Here is a 19,452-nt window from a genome sequence, read left to right as displayed (position 1 = left end):
TACTTGGTATTTGTTTGCTGCTGCATGTCATATTAGAGCACCTTGTCTGTTACTTTATCTGCAGTACAACACATTGGTCTGCAAGTGCCGCTGTTGGTTAATATGTTGAGGGGAATTGTGAACTATATTAAGGCTGTGTACGTCCTCCGCCCCTGCATAAATGGAACGACAAAGCTGTGCGGAAAACACGACGACATTTGTGGAAAGAATATACTTTCTTTAAACATATATCTTCGGATAGCCTACTTCATTTCTTATCTTTTTGAGAATATAACTTTTTATTTGGGGAATATTTCGATGTTGCAGTTCATTTTGTGGATTCTATTGTGCTTTTTGTATCCAAAGAAAATGTCGGACAGGACAATGGCTTGGCAAGTACTGTTGTTTGTTTCTCTCTTTGGACTCCGTACCGTGCATGGACAGATCAGTTACTCAATTCCAGAAGAAATGCCGAAAGGCTCTGTAGTCGGAAACATAGCACAGGATTTGGGTCTGGATGTAAAAAGGCTTAAATCAGGGAAAGCTCGCGTTTTCACCGGGGACGGTACTGAATACATAGATCTTATGACAGAAAAAGGGATCCTTCTTATCAAAGAGAGAATAGACCGTGAAGCCCTGTGCGGACAGACAACGCCTTGTGCGCTGCATTTCCAGATCATTTTAGAAAACCCTATGGAATTTTACAGTGTTACAGTTCAGGTCACGGATATCAATGACAATGCGCCATTTTTTTCAGTGAATGAAATCAAATTTGAAATCAACGAGCTATCTCTCCCCGGTGCCAGATTTACGTTAGAGAAAGCCATCGATAATGACGTTGGAATCAATGGCCTTCAGAGCTACACGCTAAAACCTTCTGATGTGTTTGAGCTAGAAACGCAGACACAGTCTGATGATACCAGAAGTGTTGAAATGGTTTTGAAGAGATCCTTAGACCGAGAGAAAGAGCAACATTTATCTTTACTGCTAACCGCTACAGACGGAGGCGACCCTCAGATGTCTGGGACGGTGCAGATATTAATTACAGTACAAGATGCAAATGATAACGCGCCTATTTGTTCCCAAAGAGTGTATAAATCGAGTGTTTTAGAGAACTCGCCCAAAGGAACCATATTAACCACTGTGAGTGCGACAGATGCAGACGAGGGATTGAATGGTAAAGTAACATACACATTATCGAAACCTGTCGGTGACATAGCTGCAATGTTTCAGATAGATGGCACCACCGGTGTGCTACGGCTGATAGGAGATACCGACTTTGAGAAAGTGAAGCGCTATCAAATTGCAATCCAAGCAAAAGATCACGGTGGCCATGCAGATACATGTAAAGTTGTTGTTGATATCATCGACACAAATGATAATAGGCCAGTTATAAAAGTAATGTCCAAATCGACCTCGATACCAGAAAACTCTAAATCCGACACGGTCGTATGTATTCTTAATATTCAAGATTCAGACTCAGGGGAGAATGGTAATGTTCAGTGTGCCATAAATGAAAACTTGCCATTGATCTTGAAGTCTACATCAAACAACTTCTACAGTTTAGTCACAGACGGAGAATTAGATCGAGAGAGAGATTCCGCATATAACATCTCTGTGACGTGCTCTGATGAAGGCGTACCCTCTCTCTCTAGCAGCGTCACTCTCTCCCTACATATATCAGATGTGAATGATAACGCACCCGTGTTTGAAAGGAGCGCGTATGAAGCCTCCATTTCGGAAAACAACTCACCTGGTCTTTCAATTTTTACAGTGAAAGCCATGGATATGGATTTTAATCAAAATGCCCGAATTTCATATATGTTGGAGGAATCTGCTGTTAATGGGCTAGCAGTCTCTTCCTATGTATCAGTTAATGCTGAGAGTGGTGTCATTCATGCTGTGCGCACTTTTGATTACGAACAGATAAAGCATTTCCATTTCCGTGTCAAAGCACAAGACGGAGGATCTCCCCCATTAAGTACCAATGTTAGTGTTAAGATAAACATTCAAGATCAGAATGATAATGCACCTCAGATTCTATACCCAGTGCAAACTAGTGGCTCAGTTGTAGCTGAAATTGTGCCTCGTTCAGCAGATGTCGGCTATCTCGTTAGTAAAGTGGTGGCCGTTGATGTAGATTCGGGTCAAAATGCCTGGCTCTCATATAAACTACAGAAAGGGACTGACAGGGCGCTCTTTGAAGTCGGCGCACAGAATGGAGAAATAAGAACTATACGCCAAGTCATTGATAAAGATGCTGTGAAACAAATGCTCACTATTATTGTGAAGGACAACGGACAGCCATCTCGCTCTGCTACAGTCAATGTCAACGTGGCTTTAGCGGACAGCTTTCCTGAAGTGCTCTCGGAGTTCACTGACTTTACGCACGACAAGGAATACAACGACAATCTGACCTTTTATTTAGTCCTAGCCCTCGCTGTTGTTTCATTTCTTTTCATCGTCTCTATAATAGCCATACTATCGGTGAAGTGCTACAGATGGAGACGTGAGAGGATGTTTTATAAATCTAACGGAAATCTTCCAGTCATTCCGTATTACCCACCTCTTTACGCAGACGTAGGGGGCACGGGTACTTTACAGCATGTTTATAATTACGAGGTGTGCAGAACAATGGACTCCAGAAAAAGTGATCTGCAATACCCTAGACCTTGTAGTGAAAGCATCATAAGCCTGGACACGTGCGGAAAAGATACACTCTCACGTGTCAACAGGGAAAGGCTGACCATGGATGATACAAACCATCAGGTGAGCTGCATATCTTTGCTTGAAAACGTTCTGTTATCGTGTTCTTTTTCCCTCCTGTGTATTTAACGATGAAGTTCACTCACTAATGCTGCAATATTTAAAGTCACAGTTTTCTTTCCATGATATACCATTCATAGAATTGTGACAACATGTATAAAATGTATCGGCTTGGCTTCAACTTCCCAGTCTTGGTTGCTAGCCATGGTGCTGAAAGCTTACTTCATGGAGTAAGACAGTCGAAAAGCTTACTTGCCATTTGTTTGTATTGCATTTGTGTTTTAGAGGTGTTAGGCAAGAAACTGAAGTGAGCGAACATATTATAAACTTTGAGTGCTTTGACATGAGACATACTGTATGAAAATACTTTGTCACTTAAGTTAAAAATACATCCAGCGAGCAGAAGAGAGCGAACCCCCCAGGTTTTACAGTACTCTACTTATTGTCCATGTCTTTACAGTGAGGTGTAGTAATCACTCCTCTGTAGTTCTTCTCACTTTATATTTCACACTATAGATACATATTGTATAAATAACTGTACGCAAATAAGCCTAAATATTAGTCCAAATATTTCCACTTTACTTAGTCTGCTGGGACATGACCTAATGAACTCCTATATCTGTCCGTGCAATTTTCTATGTCGTGTATATGTGATGTAGCCTACGTCTGTGAATCTATAAAATATCGGTTAGCTTTGCATTGCATATGATATCAACTATCCATCACATAAACAGCATTGCCTTGTTTATATTTTACTCTGTGGTGTGTATAAGTGCGTTTATTTCTCATGGCGGCCAGTTTCCTTATTGAAATGCAAAGCTAGATATTCTAACTTTGGACTCTGAGTGCCGCTGTTGATCAGGGGAAATATTTTTGTACTACAGAAGTTGCGTCAGCAATCGGTAGATCCTCCCCTAACATTGCGCTCTGTGGTGTGTGAGGTAGTCTTGATTCTGTATGCGTCTCTAAAGGACTGTTCACAAGACGAAGACTGGACTTATGGTGGATTTTTGACGCCAATATTGTTTGCAAAATGCTTCTTAAGCTTTTCTCGAGGATTACCTCTCGAGTGTCCATCTTTAATCGACAGCACTGGCAAGTAATATTGTTACTGGCGACATTTTGTGATATTATTGGCGCACAGATTCGTTACTCTATTCCAGAGGAGATGAAGGTTGGCTCGCTTATTGGGAATGTTGCTCAAGACCTGGGACTTGATGTGAAGAGGCTTAGATCGGGCCGTGCCCGTATCGTCACCGAAAGCATACAGTACACAGAGCTGAAGCCAGACAAAGGGATTCTAGTTGTGAGCGAGAGAATAGACCGAGAGCAGCTATGCGGCGAAATCACCCCATGCAGCTTCAGTTTTGAGATCATTCTAGAAAATCCAATGGAACTACACCAGATCACAGTTGAAATATTAGATATAAATGATAATGCGCCCGTATTTCGGAAAACTGAAATCAATTTTGAGATAAGTGAAGCAGCTACTCTTGGCTCGCGTTTTCTGCTGGGTAGTGCCGATGATCCTGACGTCGGAATAAATGCACTTCAGAATTATATTCTTTCTCAGAATGCTCATTTTGTTTTAAAACAGCAGTCGAATCCGGATGGTAGTAAATATGCAGAAATGATTCTCCAGAAAGCTTTAGACAGAGAAGAGAATCCACGCCTTTCTTTAAAGCTAATAGCAGTCGACGGCGGAAAACCGCAAAGATCTGGGACAGTAAATATAGATGTCACCATACTAGACGCTAATGACAATGTCCCTGTGTTTAACCAGACCGTGTATAAATCGACTGTGGTGGAAAATGCACCGAAAGGTACTTATGTGACGACAGTTAATGCAACTGATGCCGATACTGGTTCAAACGGAATGATAGTTTACTGTTTTGGTGATTTGAAAGAGGATTTAAAAGAAATATTTAGTATTGGCGAGTCCACAGGCACTATTTCTGTTGTCGGATCGATCGACTATGAACAAAATAAACGATATGAAATTAGAGTTGAAGCTAAAGACCAAGGGGGATTCTCTGGTACAAGTAAAGTTATTATAGAAGTTATAGATATTAATTCCGCGTGATCAATTAGGACTAGCATTTAAAGTGGTTATTGTGCTGGAGCGTCAGTGGAGGCGTCAGCGCTCGTGTGCAGCCGTCCTCGTGTGAAGACTTACTCGTGTCAAGACGAATCGAGTCTACCTGCGACGAGTCCACCGAGCAAGGACACAAGCAAGGCACCTCTCAGATAAGTTTCACTCTTGTCTCACCTTGTCTTGTTAGCTGACAATCCTTCTAATAATGTGCCTTCAACATATCCCTGTATCCGGTCAGGTTAATAAGCGTACTGGTGTTGAAAGGCAACAATCAGTTCAGCAGGCTTGTCCTACTTTTTCTGTAGGGTTGTGGAATTGCCAATCTGCAGTGAATAAAGCGGACTTCATTCCTGCTCTGGCCTCACAGTTATCTCTTCAATTGCTTGCGCTTACAGAGACGTGGATTAGGCCGGAGAATACTGCCACGCCTGCAGCGTTGTCGACCAGTTATGCTTTTTCGCATACCAGTCGTTCGTCTGGTAGAGGAGGCGGGACAGGCTTTCTCGTCTCTGATGATTGGAGGTTTACACAGTTGCTGCCTGCTCAGGTCCACAACTCGTTTGAATATCATGCCATCATGATAACTGAACCATACAAATTATACTTGGTGGTTATTTATCGCCCTCCAGGACAACTTGGGAACTTTGTGAACGAGTTGGACATTCTACTGTCTGCTATTCCAATGGATGCATGCCCATTATTAATCCTTGGCGATTTTAATATTCATTTGGATAACTCGTCTGCAATTGACTTCCTGTCCTTACTCTCCTCATTTAATATCACACGTGTCCACAGTCCTCCTACTCACAAGGCTGGTAAAGATCTTGATTTAATTCTGGTACGTAACTGTAATACAGACAACGTTTTGGTTAATCCATTACATGTATCGGATCATCACTTTATCAGATTCTCTGTGCGTCTCCTGGATAACCCAGCAGCTCCTCCTCCGATAATTTCGTTCCGGCGTAATCTCAGAAGCCTCTCAAGTGACCATTTTGCAACATTAGTAACATCTGCTTTACCTACTCCTAGCTCATTCTTGACACTTGAGGTTAATGACGCTACAAAGACTCTCTGCTCTACACTGGCATCTTGTCTGAATGCAGCATGTCCTCTTTCCTCAAGACCTACTCGTTCTAAACCTCGCCATCCATGGCTGACGAACAGTATAGTCTCAGTACGAAAGGAACTTAGAGCTGCTGAGAGGAAATGGCGTAAATCCAAAGATGGAAATGATCTTAGTAACTACCAGTCTTTGCTGTCATCCTTTTCATCCACTGTTACACTTGCAAAAAAGGCATTCTATCAAAGCAAGATTGAGAGCGCCACTGACAGTAGACAACTTTTTTCTACTTTCAAATCTCTCCTCAATCCTCCACCACCACCATCAACTACTTCACTGTCAGCAAATGACTTTGCAACATTTTTCACTGAAAAAGTTGCTAAAATAAGTGCTCAGTTTGATGCTCCTATAAGGAGGGCTTTGCCTTGTGTTAGTATGACCCCATCATTTGACTCTTTCTCTCCTCTTGATGAAGAAGCAGTCTCTCAATTGCTTCAGCGATGTCGTCCAACAACATGCCCATTAGATCCTGTCCCGTCCACTCTTCTACAGTCTATCTCACCCGCTGTTCTACCAGCAGTCACACATGTATTTAATGCTTCTCTCAGTTCTGGAATAGTTCCTTATTCTTTTAAACAGGCTAGGGTTACACCTCTGCTAAAGAAAAGTGCACTTAATCCAACTGAGGTGAAGAACTACAGACCTGTCTCCCTTCTTCCTTTCTTGTCAAAGGTTTTGGAGAAAGTGGTCTTCAAGCAAGTTTGTGACTTTCTTCATCAGAATAATCTACTAGACCCTATGCAGTCTGGTTTCAAGAGTGGTCATTCTACTGAAACTGCTCTTCTGTCTGTGACTGAAGCATTGAGAGTAGCTAAGTCCTCTGCTCAGTCATCAGTATTAATTCTACTAGATTTATCTGCAGCCTTTGATACTGTTAACCATGACATTCTCCTATCTATACTATCTGAACTGGGAATTTCTGGAAAAGCTCTTGACTGGTTTGAATCTTACCTTAAAGGGCGTTCTTTCAACGTGTCTTGGCAGGGACAGGTATCTAAGTCTCATGCCCTCACCACAGGTGTGCCTCAGGGATCAGTATTAGGACCCTTGCTTTTCTCTATTTACACCACTTCCTTAGGTGATACCATTCGCTCCCATGGATTTGACTATCACTGTTATGCAGACGACACTCAACTTTACCTGTCTTTCCCACCTGATGACTCTAGTGTTTCCCACCGGATTTCTGCATGCCTTAAGGATATTTCAGCCTGGATGAAAGATCGGCACCTTCAGCTTAATCTCTCAAAAACAGAGTTTTTGGTGTTTCCAGCTAAAACAGCTATTCCCCAACAGATTAACATCCAGCTTGACTCAACTTCACTGACCCCAACTAGATCGGCACGAAACTTGGGAGTTGTAATTGATGACCGACTTAACTTCTCTGAGCATATAGCTTCTATTGCAAAATCATGCCGGTTTATGCTTTACAACATTAGGAAGATCAGACCTTATCTGACACAAGATTCCACACAACTTCTTGTTCAGACCATGGTCATCTCTAAGCTGGACTATTGTAATTCACTATTAGCTGGCTTACCCGCTTGTGTAACAAGATCATTACAGCTGATTCAAAATGCTGGAGCACGCCTGGTCTTCAATCAGCCAAAGAGGACACATGTAACTCCTCTCCTAGTTACTCTCCATTGGCTCCCTATAGTAGCCAGAATTAAATTTAAATCTCTCACTTTGGCCTATAGGACACTAACTAGATCTGCTCCTAGTTATTTTAATTCAATAATCAAGCCTTACATCCCCAACCGCCCACTGCGGTCTTCTGGTGAGCGTATGTTGTGTCGACCAGTCATAAAAACTGGGTCTAATTCCAGACTCTTTTCTTCAGTGGTTCCATGTTGGTGGAATGAACTGCCCAGTGCTCTCCGTTCCTGTGGTAGTTTTGGGTCGTTTAAGAGGGGTCTAAAGACATTCCTATTCAACATATACTTAGTTGTTTAAGCGCTTATGTGTTATGGTTTATATAATGTTGTTTTATTTTAATTGGGCTGTTAATTAATTTGACATTATTGTTTATTATTGATATTCTCCTTAATGTAGTCTTAGCATGTTATTGTTTTTATATTATTGATTGAATTGACATTATTGTTTTATTATTGCCTTTCCCCTTTTTTACATTGCTTTTTTTATTAGGCTATTGATTGAATTGATATTATTGTGTACTACAACTATTCTCCTTACTATATTTGACCTAGATTTTAATCTGTTCCCTGTTCATTTTTAAATATTATTATGTTGTTTTGTATTTATATGTCGCTTTGGACAAAGGCGTCTGCTAAATCCATAACCATAACCATAACCATAACCATAATGCGCCAGTTATGAACGTCAGGTCTTTTTCTACCCCTGTGTCTGAGGATTCTCCCATAGGAACGACAATAGCAATACTAAATGTCAAAGATGCTGATTCTGGTAAAAATGGTGAAGTTACATGCTCTCTAGACAGAGGTCTTCCATTCAATATTAAATCATCTTTAGCAAATTATTATACTTTAGTCACAGACGCATTATTTGACCGCGAAACATTGTCTGAGTTTAATATCACCATAACGGCTATCGACTCCGGATCTCCCCCTCTCTCTACTGTCAAGACACTGCGCTTAAAGCTGTCTGATGTCAATGACAACGCACCCATTTTCGAGCAGAAAATGTATTCAGTGTATTTAATGGAAAATAATTCTCCCGGGTTGTCCATTTTCACAGTAAGGGCGAGAGACTTAGATGCGAATCAAAATGCCAGAATCTCATATTACCTAGATGAAAAGCAGACCGATGGAACTTCGGTATCTTCTTATTTATCTATAAATTCTGAAACGGGAGTTTTGCATGCTGTGCGTACCTTTGACTTTGAGCAAATTAAACAGCTACGTTTCATTGTTAAAGCTCAAGACGGTGGCTCGCCTCCTCTGAGTAGTAACGCCACTCTTAACGTGATCATCCAGGATCAAAATGACAATGCGCCTCAGATTCTTTATCCGATACATTCCAGTGGATCCCTTTTGGCTGAAATTGTGCCTCGGTCAGCAGATGTGGGCTACCTCGTCTCCAAAGTGGTGGCTGTTGATGTGGACTCAGGACAGAATGCCTGGCTGTCTTATAAACTACATAAAACTGCGGAGAGAGCCTTGTTTGAGGTAGGCACTCAGAATGGAGAAATAAGAACTATTCGACAAATTACTGACAAGGACACGGTAAAGCAGAAGCTCACAGTTGTTGTAGAGGACAACGGACAACCCTCACGCTCAGCAACAGTCAATGTTAACGTGGCTTTGGCGGACAGCTTTCCTGAAGTGCTCTCAGAGTTCACTGACATGACGCATGACAAAGAGTACAACGACAATCTGACCTTCTATTTGGTCCTGGCTTTAGCCGTTGTGTCTTTTCTTTTCATCGTGTCTATAATCTCAATCCTGTCAGTGAAATGCTACAGATGGAGACGTGAGCGGATGTTTCATAAATCTAACGGAAATCTCCCAGTCATTCCATACTACCCACCCCTTTACGCAGACGTAGGTGGCACGGGTACTTTACAGCATGTTTATAATTACGAGGTCTGCAGAACAATGGACTCCAGAAAAAGTGATCTGCAATACCCTAGACCTTGTAGTGAAAGCATCATAAGCCTGGACACGTGCGGAAAAGATACACTCTCACGTGCCAACAGGGAGAGGCTGACCATGGATGATACAAACCATCAGGTGAGCTGCATATCTTTACTTGACAACGTTCTGTTATAGTATCTGTTTTCCCTCCTGTGTATTTAACGAAGAAGTTCACTCACTAATTCTGCAACATTTAAAGTCACAGTTTTTTGCATTACATATTATTGACAAGAACATGTGCACAATTTAGCTTTCAGTTGCTAGCCATGGTGCTGAAAGCTTACATTACTATGGAGTCAGACAGTCGAAGAGCTTACTTGGTATTTGTTTGCTGCTGTATGTCATTTTAGAGCACCTTGTCTTTTCCTTTATCTGCAGTACAACACATTGGTCTGCAAGTGCCGCTGTTGTTTTATATTGAGGGGAATTGTGAACTATATTAAGGTTGTGTACCTCCTCCGCCCCTGCATAAATGGAACGACAAAGCTGTGCGGAAAACACGACGACATTTACCGAATGTATCTCCTTTAAACTAGTATCTTTGGATAACCTTGATTTCTTGTCATTATTGGACAGTTTATTTTTCATTGGGGGGATATTTCGGTATTGCAATACATTTTGTGGATTATATTGTGCTTTTTACATCCAAAGAAAATGTCGGAGAGGACAATGGCTTGGCAAGTACTGTTGTTTGTTTCTCTCTTTGGTCTCAGTACCGTGCTTGGACAGATCAGTTACTCGATTCCCGAAGAAATGCCAAAAGGCTCTATAGTCGGAAACATAGCACAGGATTTGGGTCTGGATGTAAAAAGGCTTAAATCAGGAAAAGCTCGCCTTTATACTGGAGACGGAACTGAATATGTAGAGCTTATGAGAGAAAAGGGGATCCTTCTTATCAAAGAAAGGATAGACCGTGAAGCCCTGTGCGGACAGACTACGCCTTGCGCGCTGCATTTCCAAATAATATTAGAAACCCCTATGGAATTTTACAGTGTAACAGTTCAGATCACGGATATTAATGATAATGCACCCAGTTTTTCTGTGGAAGAAATGACGTTTGAGATAAGCGAGTCTTCTCCTATCGGTGCCCGATTTACGCTGGAAAAAGCCCTAGATAGTGATGTTGGAATCAATGGCCTCAAAGGCTACGCCCTAAAGCCAAGTGATGTATTTGAATTAGAAACACACACTCATTCTGAGGACACCAAACGTGTTGTAATGATTTTGAAAAGACCCCTTGATCGAGAGAAAGAAGATCACTTATCTTTACTTTTGACTGCTACTGATGGAGGTGATCCGCAGATGTCTGGGACAGTACAGATACGCATTTCAGTACTAGATGCCAATGATAACGCGCCGATTTGTTCTCAAAGTGTGTATAAATCAAGCGTTTTAGAAAATGCTCCAAAAGGCACAGTGCTAACCACAGTGCACGCTTCTGATTCTGACGAAGGGATTAATGGCAAAGTAACATACACATTGTCAAAACCTGCCGCGGACATGACTGGATTATTTAGAATAAATGACAGTACCGGTGTAGTAACATTGATAGGAGAATCCGATTATGAGAAAATCAAGCGCTATCAAATTGATGTTCTGACAAAAGATCAAGGAGGTCTCTCAGATACATGTAAGGTGATTATTGATGTAATCGACGCAAACGATAACAGTCCAGTGTTAAATGTCATGTCCAAGTCGCCATCAATACCTGAAAACTCCAAATCCGGTACTGTTGTTAGTATTCTTAATATTCAGGACGCAGATTCAGGGGAGAATGGTAATGTACAGTGTAATATAAATGAAAACATACCATTCATTTTGAAGTCTACATCAAATAATTTCTACAGTTTAGTTACAGACGGTGAATTAGATCGAGAGAGAGACTCCGCATATAACATATCTGTGACCTGCTCTGATGAAGGCGTGCCCTCTCTATCTAGCAGTGTCACTCTTTCCCTACAGATATCAGATGTGAATGATAACGCACCCGTGTTTGAAAGGAGCGCATATGAAGCCTCCATTCTAGAAAACAACTCACCTGGCCTCTCTATTTTTACAGTGAAAGCCATGGATATGGATTTTGATCAAAATGCCCGAATTTCATATATGTTGGAGGAATCTACGGTTAATGGGTTAGCAATCTCCTCCTATGTATCAGTTAATGCTGAGAGTGGTGTCATTCATGCTGTGCGCACTTTTGATTACGAACAGATAAAACATTTTAATTTCCGTGTCAAAGCACAAGACGGAGGATCTCCTCCGTTAAGTACCAATGTTAGTGTTAAGATAAACATTCAAGATCAGAATGACAATGCACCTCAGATTCTGTATCCAGTGCAAACTAGTGGCTCAGTGGTAGCTGAAATTGTGCCTCGTTCAGCAGATGTCGGCTATCTCGTCAGTAAAGTGGTGGCCGTTGATGTAGATTCGGGTCAGAATGCCTGGTTGTCATACAAACTACAGAAAGTGACTGACAGGGCGCTATTTGAAGTCGGCGCACAGAATGGAGAAATAAGAACTATACGCCAAGTCACTGATAAAGATACAGTCAAACAAAAGCTCACTGTTGTAGTGGAGGACAATGGACAGCCCTCTCGCTCTGCTACAGTCAATGTTAACGTGGCTCTAGCGGACAGCTTTCCTGAAGTGCTCTCGGAGTTCACCGACTTTACGCATGACAAGGAATACAACGACAATCTGACTTTTTTTTTAGTCCTGGCCCTCGCAGTTGTTTCTTTTCTCTTTATCGTTTCCATCATAGCCATACTGTCGGTGAAGTGCTACAGATGGAGACGTGAGCGGATATTTTATAAATCCAATGGGAATCTACCGGTTATCCCATATTACCCGCCCCTTTACGCAGACGTTGGCGGCACGGGAACCATGCAGCATGTTTATAACTATGACGTTTATGGAACAGCTGACTCTAGAAGGAGTGATGTAAAATGCCATAGACCTCTCAATGAAAGTGTTATTAGCCTGGATACCCGTGGAACACTTAGGCCTACACTCCCACGTGTCAATTCAGAGAAACTCCTCATGGATGACCAGGTGAGTCTTATTGCTTTTGTAAGATATTAGAATCACACTTTCTGCATGCAGCGCTGGGATGTTGTTATGAATTTGAAATGTTTCTATTGAATCTTAAGTTGGTGACACTCTTTCAAATATATCTAAATTAAGTGTATAGCCTACATGCGTTATTCTTGTGTTTCGGTCGCTGAGTCTGGCTCCGAGGAATAACCTATGTTCATAGGGTTATATGCTAAATGTAGCAGAATATAATGTAATATAGAACACTGATTAATATGGTAGTGATTTGTGATCTTCGAAAAGCCATGTGTCGTAGTAATAGTGCAATGTGGGGATTGGACTCCGAGCGCCGCTGTTGGTTCACTTGTTCCAATAGCCTATATGCACAGTTCCTTCCTGGTTACGATAAGCCAGTTCATTCATTTCCGGTCGTCAGCTGTGCTTTCTGTCAGTCAGAGCCGTCAAATCAATGAGTTTCTACATTCGTCAAGACTTACCCCATGTCACCATCAACGATGTACACCGTCTTATTAAGGCCTACTCAACCACGACATTAAGCAAAAAGGAAAACGGATTTAAGCTGTACATAACCAGCTATATTCTTGACTATAAAGGTAAGTGTACAACGTTACCGTTAACCTAACGTTAACGTCAATGCTGATGTTCTGCGAGAGCTAGCGTTAGTCATAATGTTAACGTTTATAATATAACACCGAACAATATAATCATGTTGAATCACCTATTGGGACTGAAATGTATGTGAGCTTTGATATAAACAGGATGGCAGTCATAAAAATTATGTATTAAAGCTATGTCGTTATGCTCGTGTAAGCTAACGTAATGTCGCTAGCTGACTAAGCTCGCTGATAACGTTAATGTTTTTGTTTCTCAGTTTCTGACAAGAAAGTCAGGTGAGGTGTCTGTGAGGGCAAGCTGCTTCAGGTCAATGAGTAAAAGCGAGAGACCACACAAAAGTGTAGGGAAATGAGAGCAGGTTGTGTAAAAATGTTAAACATTTATTTTAGGAATTAATGGTTTGCAGTATCAACATATTACGTTAGATAGCCTAACGATGTAGCCTAGTTCCCCTGCTCACAGCCAGCAGGGTTAAACACAGTGACTAAAGTAGGTTAATACATGTATTTTAGTTATATAACATACACTGTACATACCTGAACATCAAAAACACATTGGTTATTTTACTAATGTGTAAACATTTATTTTACAGATTGTTCTCAAAGACTAAGCCTGTTGAATTGCTGGCATGTCAGTGCTCATGTGTGGCAGGGCTTACGCTGTGCAGTCACATTGCAGCATTGCTGTACCAGACTTCACATTACCTCCTACTCACAGCTGCACGGGGTTTGAGCAGCAATGGCAAAAACCCAGGACCTAGGTAATGTTTGTTTCCTACACTTCCACAATTAAAATATTTCTATCAACTCTTAACAGGTTTGCACATAGGCTACAGCATCCTTAATAAATTAGTTCTTGTACATTTGCTCACAGGGTTTCAAGCCTGGTCCAACAAATGGGATGGTAGTGTTGTCAGCTCGGCCCAAGGAGAGAAGAGTGGCTGAAGGAATCAGGTAACATGAGTTAAACTGAATATTTCTGCTACATTCTGTCTGCTGTTTCTGTCCACACACACACAGGTGTAGAATTTAACCTGACAAGCATTTATTCATTTCTGATAATAAAAACATTACTACCTGTTTAACTGATCAGTTATGTTGTATGTTTTCAGGAGTAACTTATGCAAAGCAGCCTATAACCTGACCTGTGACCTTCCAGACATGTCCATGCCAAGGGAAACTGCTCCACTAATAACCACCATGGTTGTACCATTAGTAGACAGTGCCTTTGGAAAAGTCTAAGAAGGTAGTGTTCTCTCCTGCCATCTTCCAGCATGGACTCCACCGAAGACACATCCACATGCATTGATTTTAGGTTTTAGTGTCTATTTTTACAAATCTATACAAAATGTACCTCCCATGTATTCTTCGCACTTTGTCTTAAATGACGGACATATTTTTTTCCAGACTGGAATGTATTTAAATTGTTGACCATAGAACATGTCACCTTCAATTTATTAAATTCTATATTTTCCTATGTTCATGTGTTCTGAGATTATTCATTAGTATCTAAACATAGTGTTGTGTAAGTGCTGCTTGTAATGACCACAGTGAAGTACACGTGTTGTGAGAGCCTTAAAGAAAGGCTGTGGTATCATTTTATTTTAATTTCACTGTAGCAAAATTATGTATGAAACGGCCACTGACTGTTCTATACACAGTAGTCAATGGGAACGATTATAACAAACAGTAACAACATTAACAACAATAATAACAACAATATTCTTTGAATGCTCTGCCCTCCACAGTACCACTCCTCTACTTAGACCAGGCTTTTCCAAGTGGACCATTCTGGTAATTTAACAGGAGGCATGCAACTATACAGATGGTTAATATTTCCAAACATGTTTAGGGGGATAACTGTGTCAAAGAATTTGTGCTCCTTAAACCGACGAATTCAGTCCAAGGGCAAGGTAGTTCAGGAAGAGGAACAGTTAATCTACTGGCTGTAAAGACTGTGTCTGTACCATGGTTGTACTTTGCCTTGCTGAGTCACCATCTGCAGCTCTTGTTCTGGTCACTCAAACCATGTACTGCAGCGATGGTTCGATGGCCTACCAAAACCGCATCAGGTGGTCATAAGATGAAAATCTGTAAATAACATAAGTGGGACTAGTGAAAATAGGAAGCTTTTATTAAATCTACTATTGTACCATGCTCACAAGCTTATGGTTAGAGGTGAACCAGAGGTAGGATATAACCTGCAATTGTCTGCATTAGGCCTTATTTGTTCACATAGTATACAACAGTAGTCTTATAAATGACGTGAGAACAGCTTTTTCCATTCAGTTAGATAAGTTGTATGCTTCTGCTTGTTAGCTGTAGGTCTAACTAACTGTTGCATATTGAGCTGTCATGCAGCGTTGTGAATGATCATACAATTTATAGACTAGCATAGGCCTAGCCTACTCCTGTGTAAATGCTGTCGTGACTCATCAACAACAGCCATTCTGTTATTTCAGTTTTACATAGCCTAATGTGGGCTAGGCCTAGGCCAACTTGTCAAATTAAGCGCTTTGTCTGAACTTTAATTTTGTGTCTAATGTTCATTAAAGCTGTAGCCTAACTTAGACAAATGGACGTGCATACAGGAAAACAAATGCTACGTTATGCATTTTTGAATTAGACGTAACACTGTAGTTTAGCATGTATTATAATAGGCCTAGTAGCCTATAGCCTACATTACGAAAAAAGCTAGGTTTACATACCTTGTGTAAAAACGAATGTCTGTGTCCGAAACGTTGCGTGAGTAACATCTGCTCCAGCTGCTGCTTCAGCTGGGCAACTTCATCCCGAAGACGCGTTCTCATGACCAACAAGTCCACAAACGCAGGGTCCGGGGCCTCGAACAATAATCATGATCGCTGGCACAAAGAGGGCCAGCAACTTTGTCGGTCTCCATCCTCTCCTGTCTGTTTCGGATCCGCTCCTGTAGCCTACACCTAGTCTCACTTTTCCGAGAGAAAAGTTATTCCAGGGAAACAAGACAGGAACAGCCCTTGGGTTTAGCCTCTTCTGCCCCCTTCAGCAGTCGGCTGACAAAGTGTCGACTGCACACGAGTGTGGTGAGATAATTTTTCTCTTCTGATCTTCACAATCCATGTTTGACGTTGTTGATGGTCGAAGGGGAAAGTATGGAAGCTAACGACGAATTAAATTTCGCTGATGACGGACACAGAGGGACACAGCTGTGCTCAGCTGTCGTTCTCCCCTCACGACGCTGAAATTTATATGACTCATCTTCACTTTATTAGGCCTACTGCTATGAAAAAACTATAACTATACTAAACTACTATACTTCACTACTATAAAATATAATTACTGTCCTGTCCTGATCGTTTTCTACTTTACAAATGTACTATCCTGACAAACAAACAAATTCAAAGATGCCGCCACGGCTGCTGCTAACATTCCACCGGAAATCAATGAACTGGCCTACATTGTTGCGGAAGTTCTAAAGAGCCTACCGTGCATAAAGCCAATTCTGTCTGGACGTGCGCTGCACCTCCTCTGTCAGTATGACATTTCGAAGAAGGGAGGTTCACTGGCAAACGTTTGGAATATAAACGCACACAAGAATACAAATTTTCCTTTTTTGTCGATTCAACAACCTCTCGTAACACGAGGAGGCATGTTGTGAGCCATTTGGAGTATTTTCATCACGGATTTCAATCACGGATTCCTGCTTTATATCGTTTCTCGCAAGGAAAATGTCGGACAGAACAATGGCGTGGCAAGTACTGTCCTTTTTTTCTGTAGTATGTCTCAGCTCAGTCTATGGACAGGCCAGTTACTCAATACCCGAAGAGATGTCAAAAGGCTCCGTGGTGGGCAACATAGCGCAAGATCTGGGTTTGGATTTAAAGCGCCTTAGATCAGGTAAAGCTCGTATTTACACGGCAGATAGCACTAAATACATCGAGCTGAGTAAAGAGAGAGGGCTGCTCCTCATTAACGAGAGAATAGATCGAGAGGCATTGTGCGGACAGACAACGCCTTGTGCTCTGCATTTTCAGATATTTCTCGAAAATCCTATAGAGTTTTATCACGTTAATGTGGAGATAACTGATATTAATGATCACGCACCGTTTTTCAAGAAAGGTGAAATACATTTCGAGATCAGTGAATCTGCTCTCGGTGGAGCGAAATTTGTCTTAGAGCAAGCTATGGATCAGGATGTAGGCGCCAACGGTCTACAGAGATACTCGTTGAAACCAACTGATCATTTTGATTTAAAATATGTAAGTCAACCAGATGGAGGCAAAATAGTTGAACTAGTTTTACAAAAACACTTAGACAGGGAAGAGAGAGAGAATTTATCCTTGGAGTTAATAGCTATCGATGGAGGAGAGCCACAGCTTTCCGGAACTGCGCAGATACATATCACTGTTTTAGACGCGAATGATAATGCGCCTGTTTTTACGCAACCCGCTGTTAAAGCTTCGGTGAAAGAGAATTCTCCTATAGGCACTACTGTTGCCACCGTAAAGGCATCTGACCCTGATAAGAATTCATACGGTAAAATTAGGTATTCAATCACAAACACTCTGGATGGTGTCCCCGAAATGTTTGATATAGATGAGGATAACGGTACAGTAAAAATAATTGGACTCATAGATTACGAAAAGGCTTCGCATTATCAGATTAATGTAAGAGCAAGCGACTATGGAGGACTGACTGATTCCTGTAAAGTTATAGTTGATGTCATTGACATGAATGACAACAAACCAGACATAAAAATGATGTCAAAATCAAGTGCACTATCTGAAGATGCCAAACCAGGCACAGTAGTGACAGTTATAAATGTGCAAGATCCAGACTCCAACGAAAATGGAAAAGTGCAGTGTTCAATAACTGACAACATCCCTTTTGCACTGAAATCTTCATCAAACAACTTTTTTAGCTTGGTCACTGATAATGAGTTAGATCGAGAGAGAGACGCTGAATATAACATCAGTGTGACGTGCTCTGATGAAGGCGTGCCCTCGCTCTCCAACAGCGTCTCTTTCTCCCTACAGATATCAGATGTGAATGATAACCCACCAGCATTTGAAAAAAGTTCATATGATGCCTCCATCGCAGAAAATAACTCACCAGGCGCTTCTATATTATCAGTAAAAGCCAGAGATAATGACTGGAAGCAGAATGCTCACGTGACTTACATACTGGAGGACTCGTCTGTAAATGGAGTCGCCATATCGTCGTTTGTGTCTGTCAGTGCCGATAGTGGAGTCATAAAGGCAGTGCGCTCTTTTGATTATGAGCAAATAAAGGCATTTCAATTCTTCGTGAAAGCGCAAGATGGTGGCTCTCCTCCACTCAGCAGTAATGTTAGTGTTAAAATATCCATCTTAGACCAGAATGACAATGCACCTCAGGTTCTGTATCCAGTGCAAACTAGCTCCTCACTTGTGGCAGAAGTGGTACCTCGCTCAGCAGATGTTGGCTATCTTGTGACAAAAGTGGTGGCTGTTGATGTGGACTACGGGCAGAATGCATGGCTCTCCTATAAACTACTGAAAGCAACAGACAGGGCGCTCTTTGAAGTGGGCGCTCAGAATGGAGAAATAAGAACTATCAGACAGGTCACTGACAAAGACCCCGTGAAGCAGAAACTCACGGTTGTGGTTGAGGACAATGGGCTGCCCTCCCGCTCTGCTACAGTGAATGTAAACGTGGCGGTGGCAGACAGCTTTCCTGAAGTGCTGTCGGAGTTCGCGGAGTTTAACAACGATAAGGAATACAATGACAATCTGACATTTTACCTCGTTTTGGCCCTGGCTGTTGTTTCATTCCTATTCATCGTGTCCATCATAGCCATTCTCTCAGTTAAGTGCTACAGATGGAGACGTGAGCGGGTGTTTTATAAGTCCAACGGCAATCTCCCTGTCATTCCGTATTACCCGCCCCTTTACGCAGACGTAGGAGGAACCGACACTTTACAGCACGTTTATAACTATGAGGTTTGCAGAACGACTGATTCCAGGAAAAGTGATCTGAAGTATGCCAGTCCACGTAGTCAGAGTATCATTAGCCTGAACTATAGTGGAACACTTACGCATGGCAGAGAGAAGAAACACATTGAGGATCCTACCGGACAGGTGAGCCTGATTTAAATATGAAGTCACTTACGTTTCAAGGTTATTTTCACATTGCTGTAGATGTGCATGAATTGGCACATAAAAACTGTACACATCTGAAGCATCT

General features: G+C 41.6%; 1 protein-coding gene and 1 long non-coding RNA gene across 9 annotated transcripts in view; both read left to right on the top strand.

Moving 5' to 3' along the window:
* LOC143132571 (protocadherin gamma-A4-like) overlaps window positions 1–19,452 on the top strand; it is a 202,319-nt gene that overhangs the window by 73,352 nt on the left and 109,515 nt on the right. Inside the window, exon 1 of one of the 8 annotated variants that reach the window (XM_076292169.1) lies at window positions 193–2,748. The exons of 5 other annotated variants lie outside the window; for them this stretch is intronic. In XM_076292169.1, coding sequence (XP_076148284.1) covers window positions 298–2,748 — 2,451 coding nt within the window. In that variant the 5' untranslated portion in view covers window positions 193–297. Of the gene's footprint in view, window positions 1–192; window positions 2,749–10,148; window positions 12,629–16,729; window positions 19,347–19,452 lie in introns of those variants that run through there. 2 more of the 8 variants (XM_076292175.1, XM_076292179.1) reach the window with 2 other exon arrangements.
* On the top strand, window positions 13,109–14,435 carry LOC143133186 (uncharacterized). Its single transcript, XR_012988485.1, has 4 exons — window positions 13,109–13,224; window positions 13,839–14,006; window positions 14,120–14,199; window positions 14,358–14,435. It is a non-coding gene; the product is annotated as an uncharacterized LOC143133186 (long non-coding RNA).

The sequence above is a fragment of the Alosa pseudoharengus genome, unplaced genomic scaffold (genome assembly GCF_046254945.1).
Source record: "Alosa pseudoharengus isolate Yale_2024_CS ecotype anadromous, Long Island Sound unplaced genomic scaffold, YU_APseudo_1.1 YU_APseudo_1.1_scf_19, whole genome shotgun sequence".
NCBI lineage: Eukaryota > Metazoa > Chordata > Actinopteri > Clupeiformes > Clupeidae > Alosa > Alosa pseudoharengus.
This window is presented reverse-complemented; position numbering and strand designations above follow the sequence as displayed.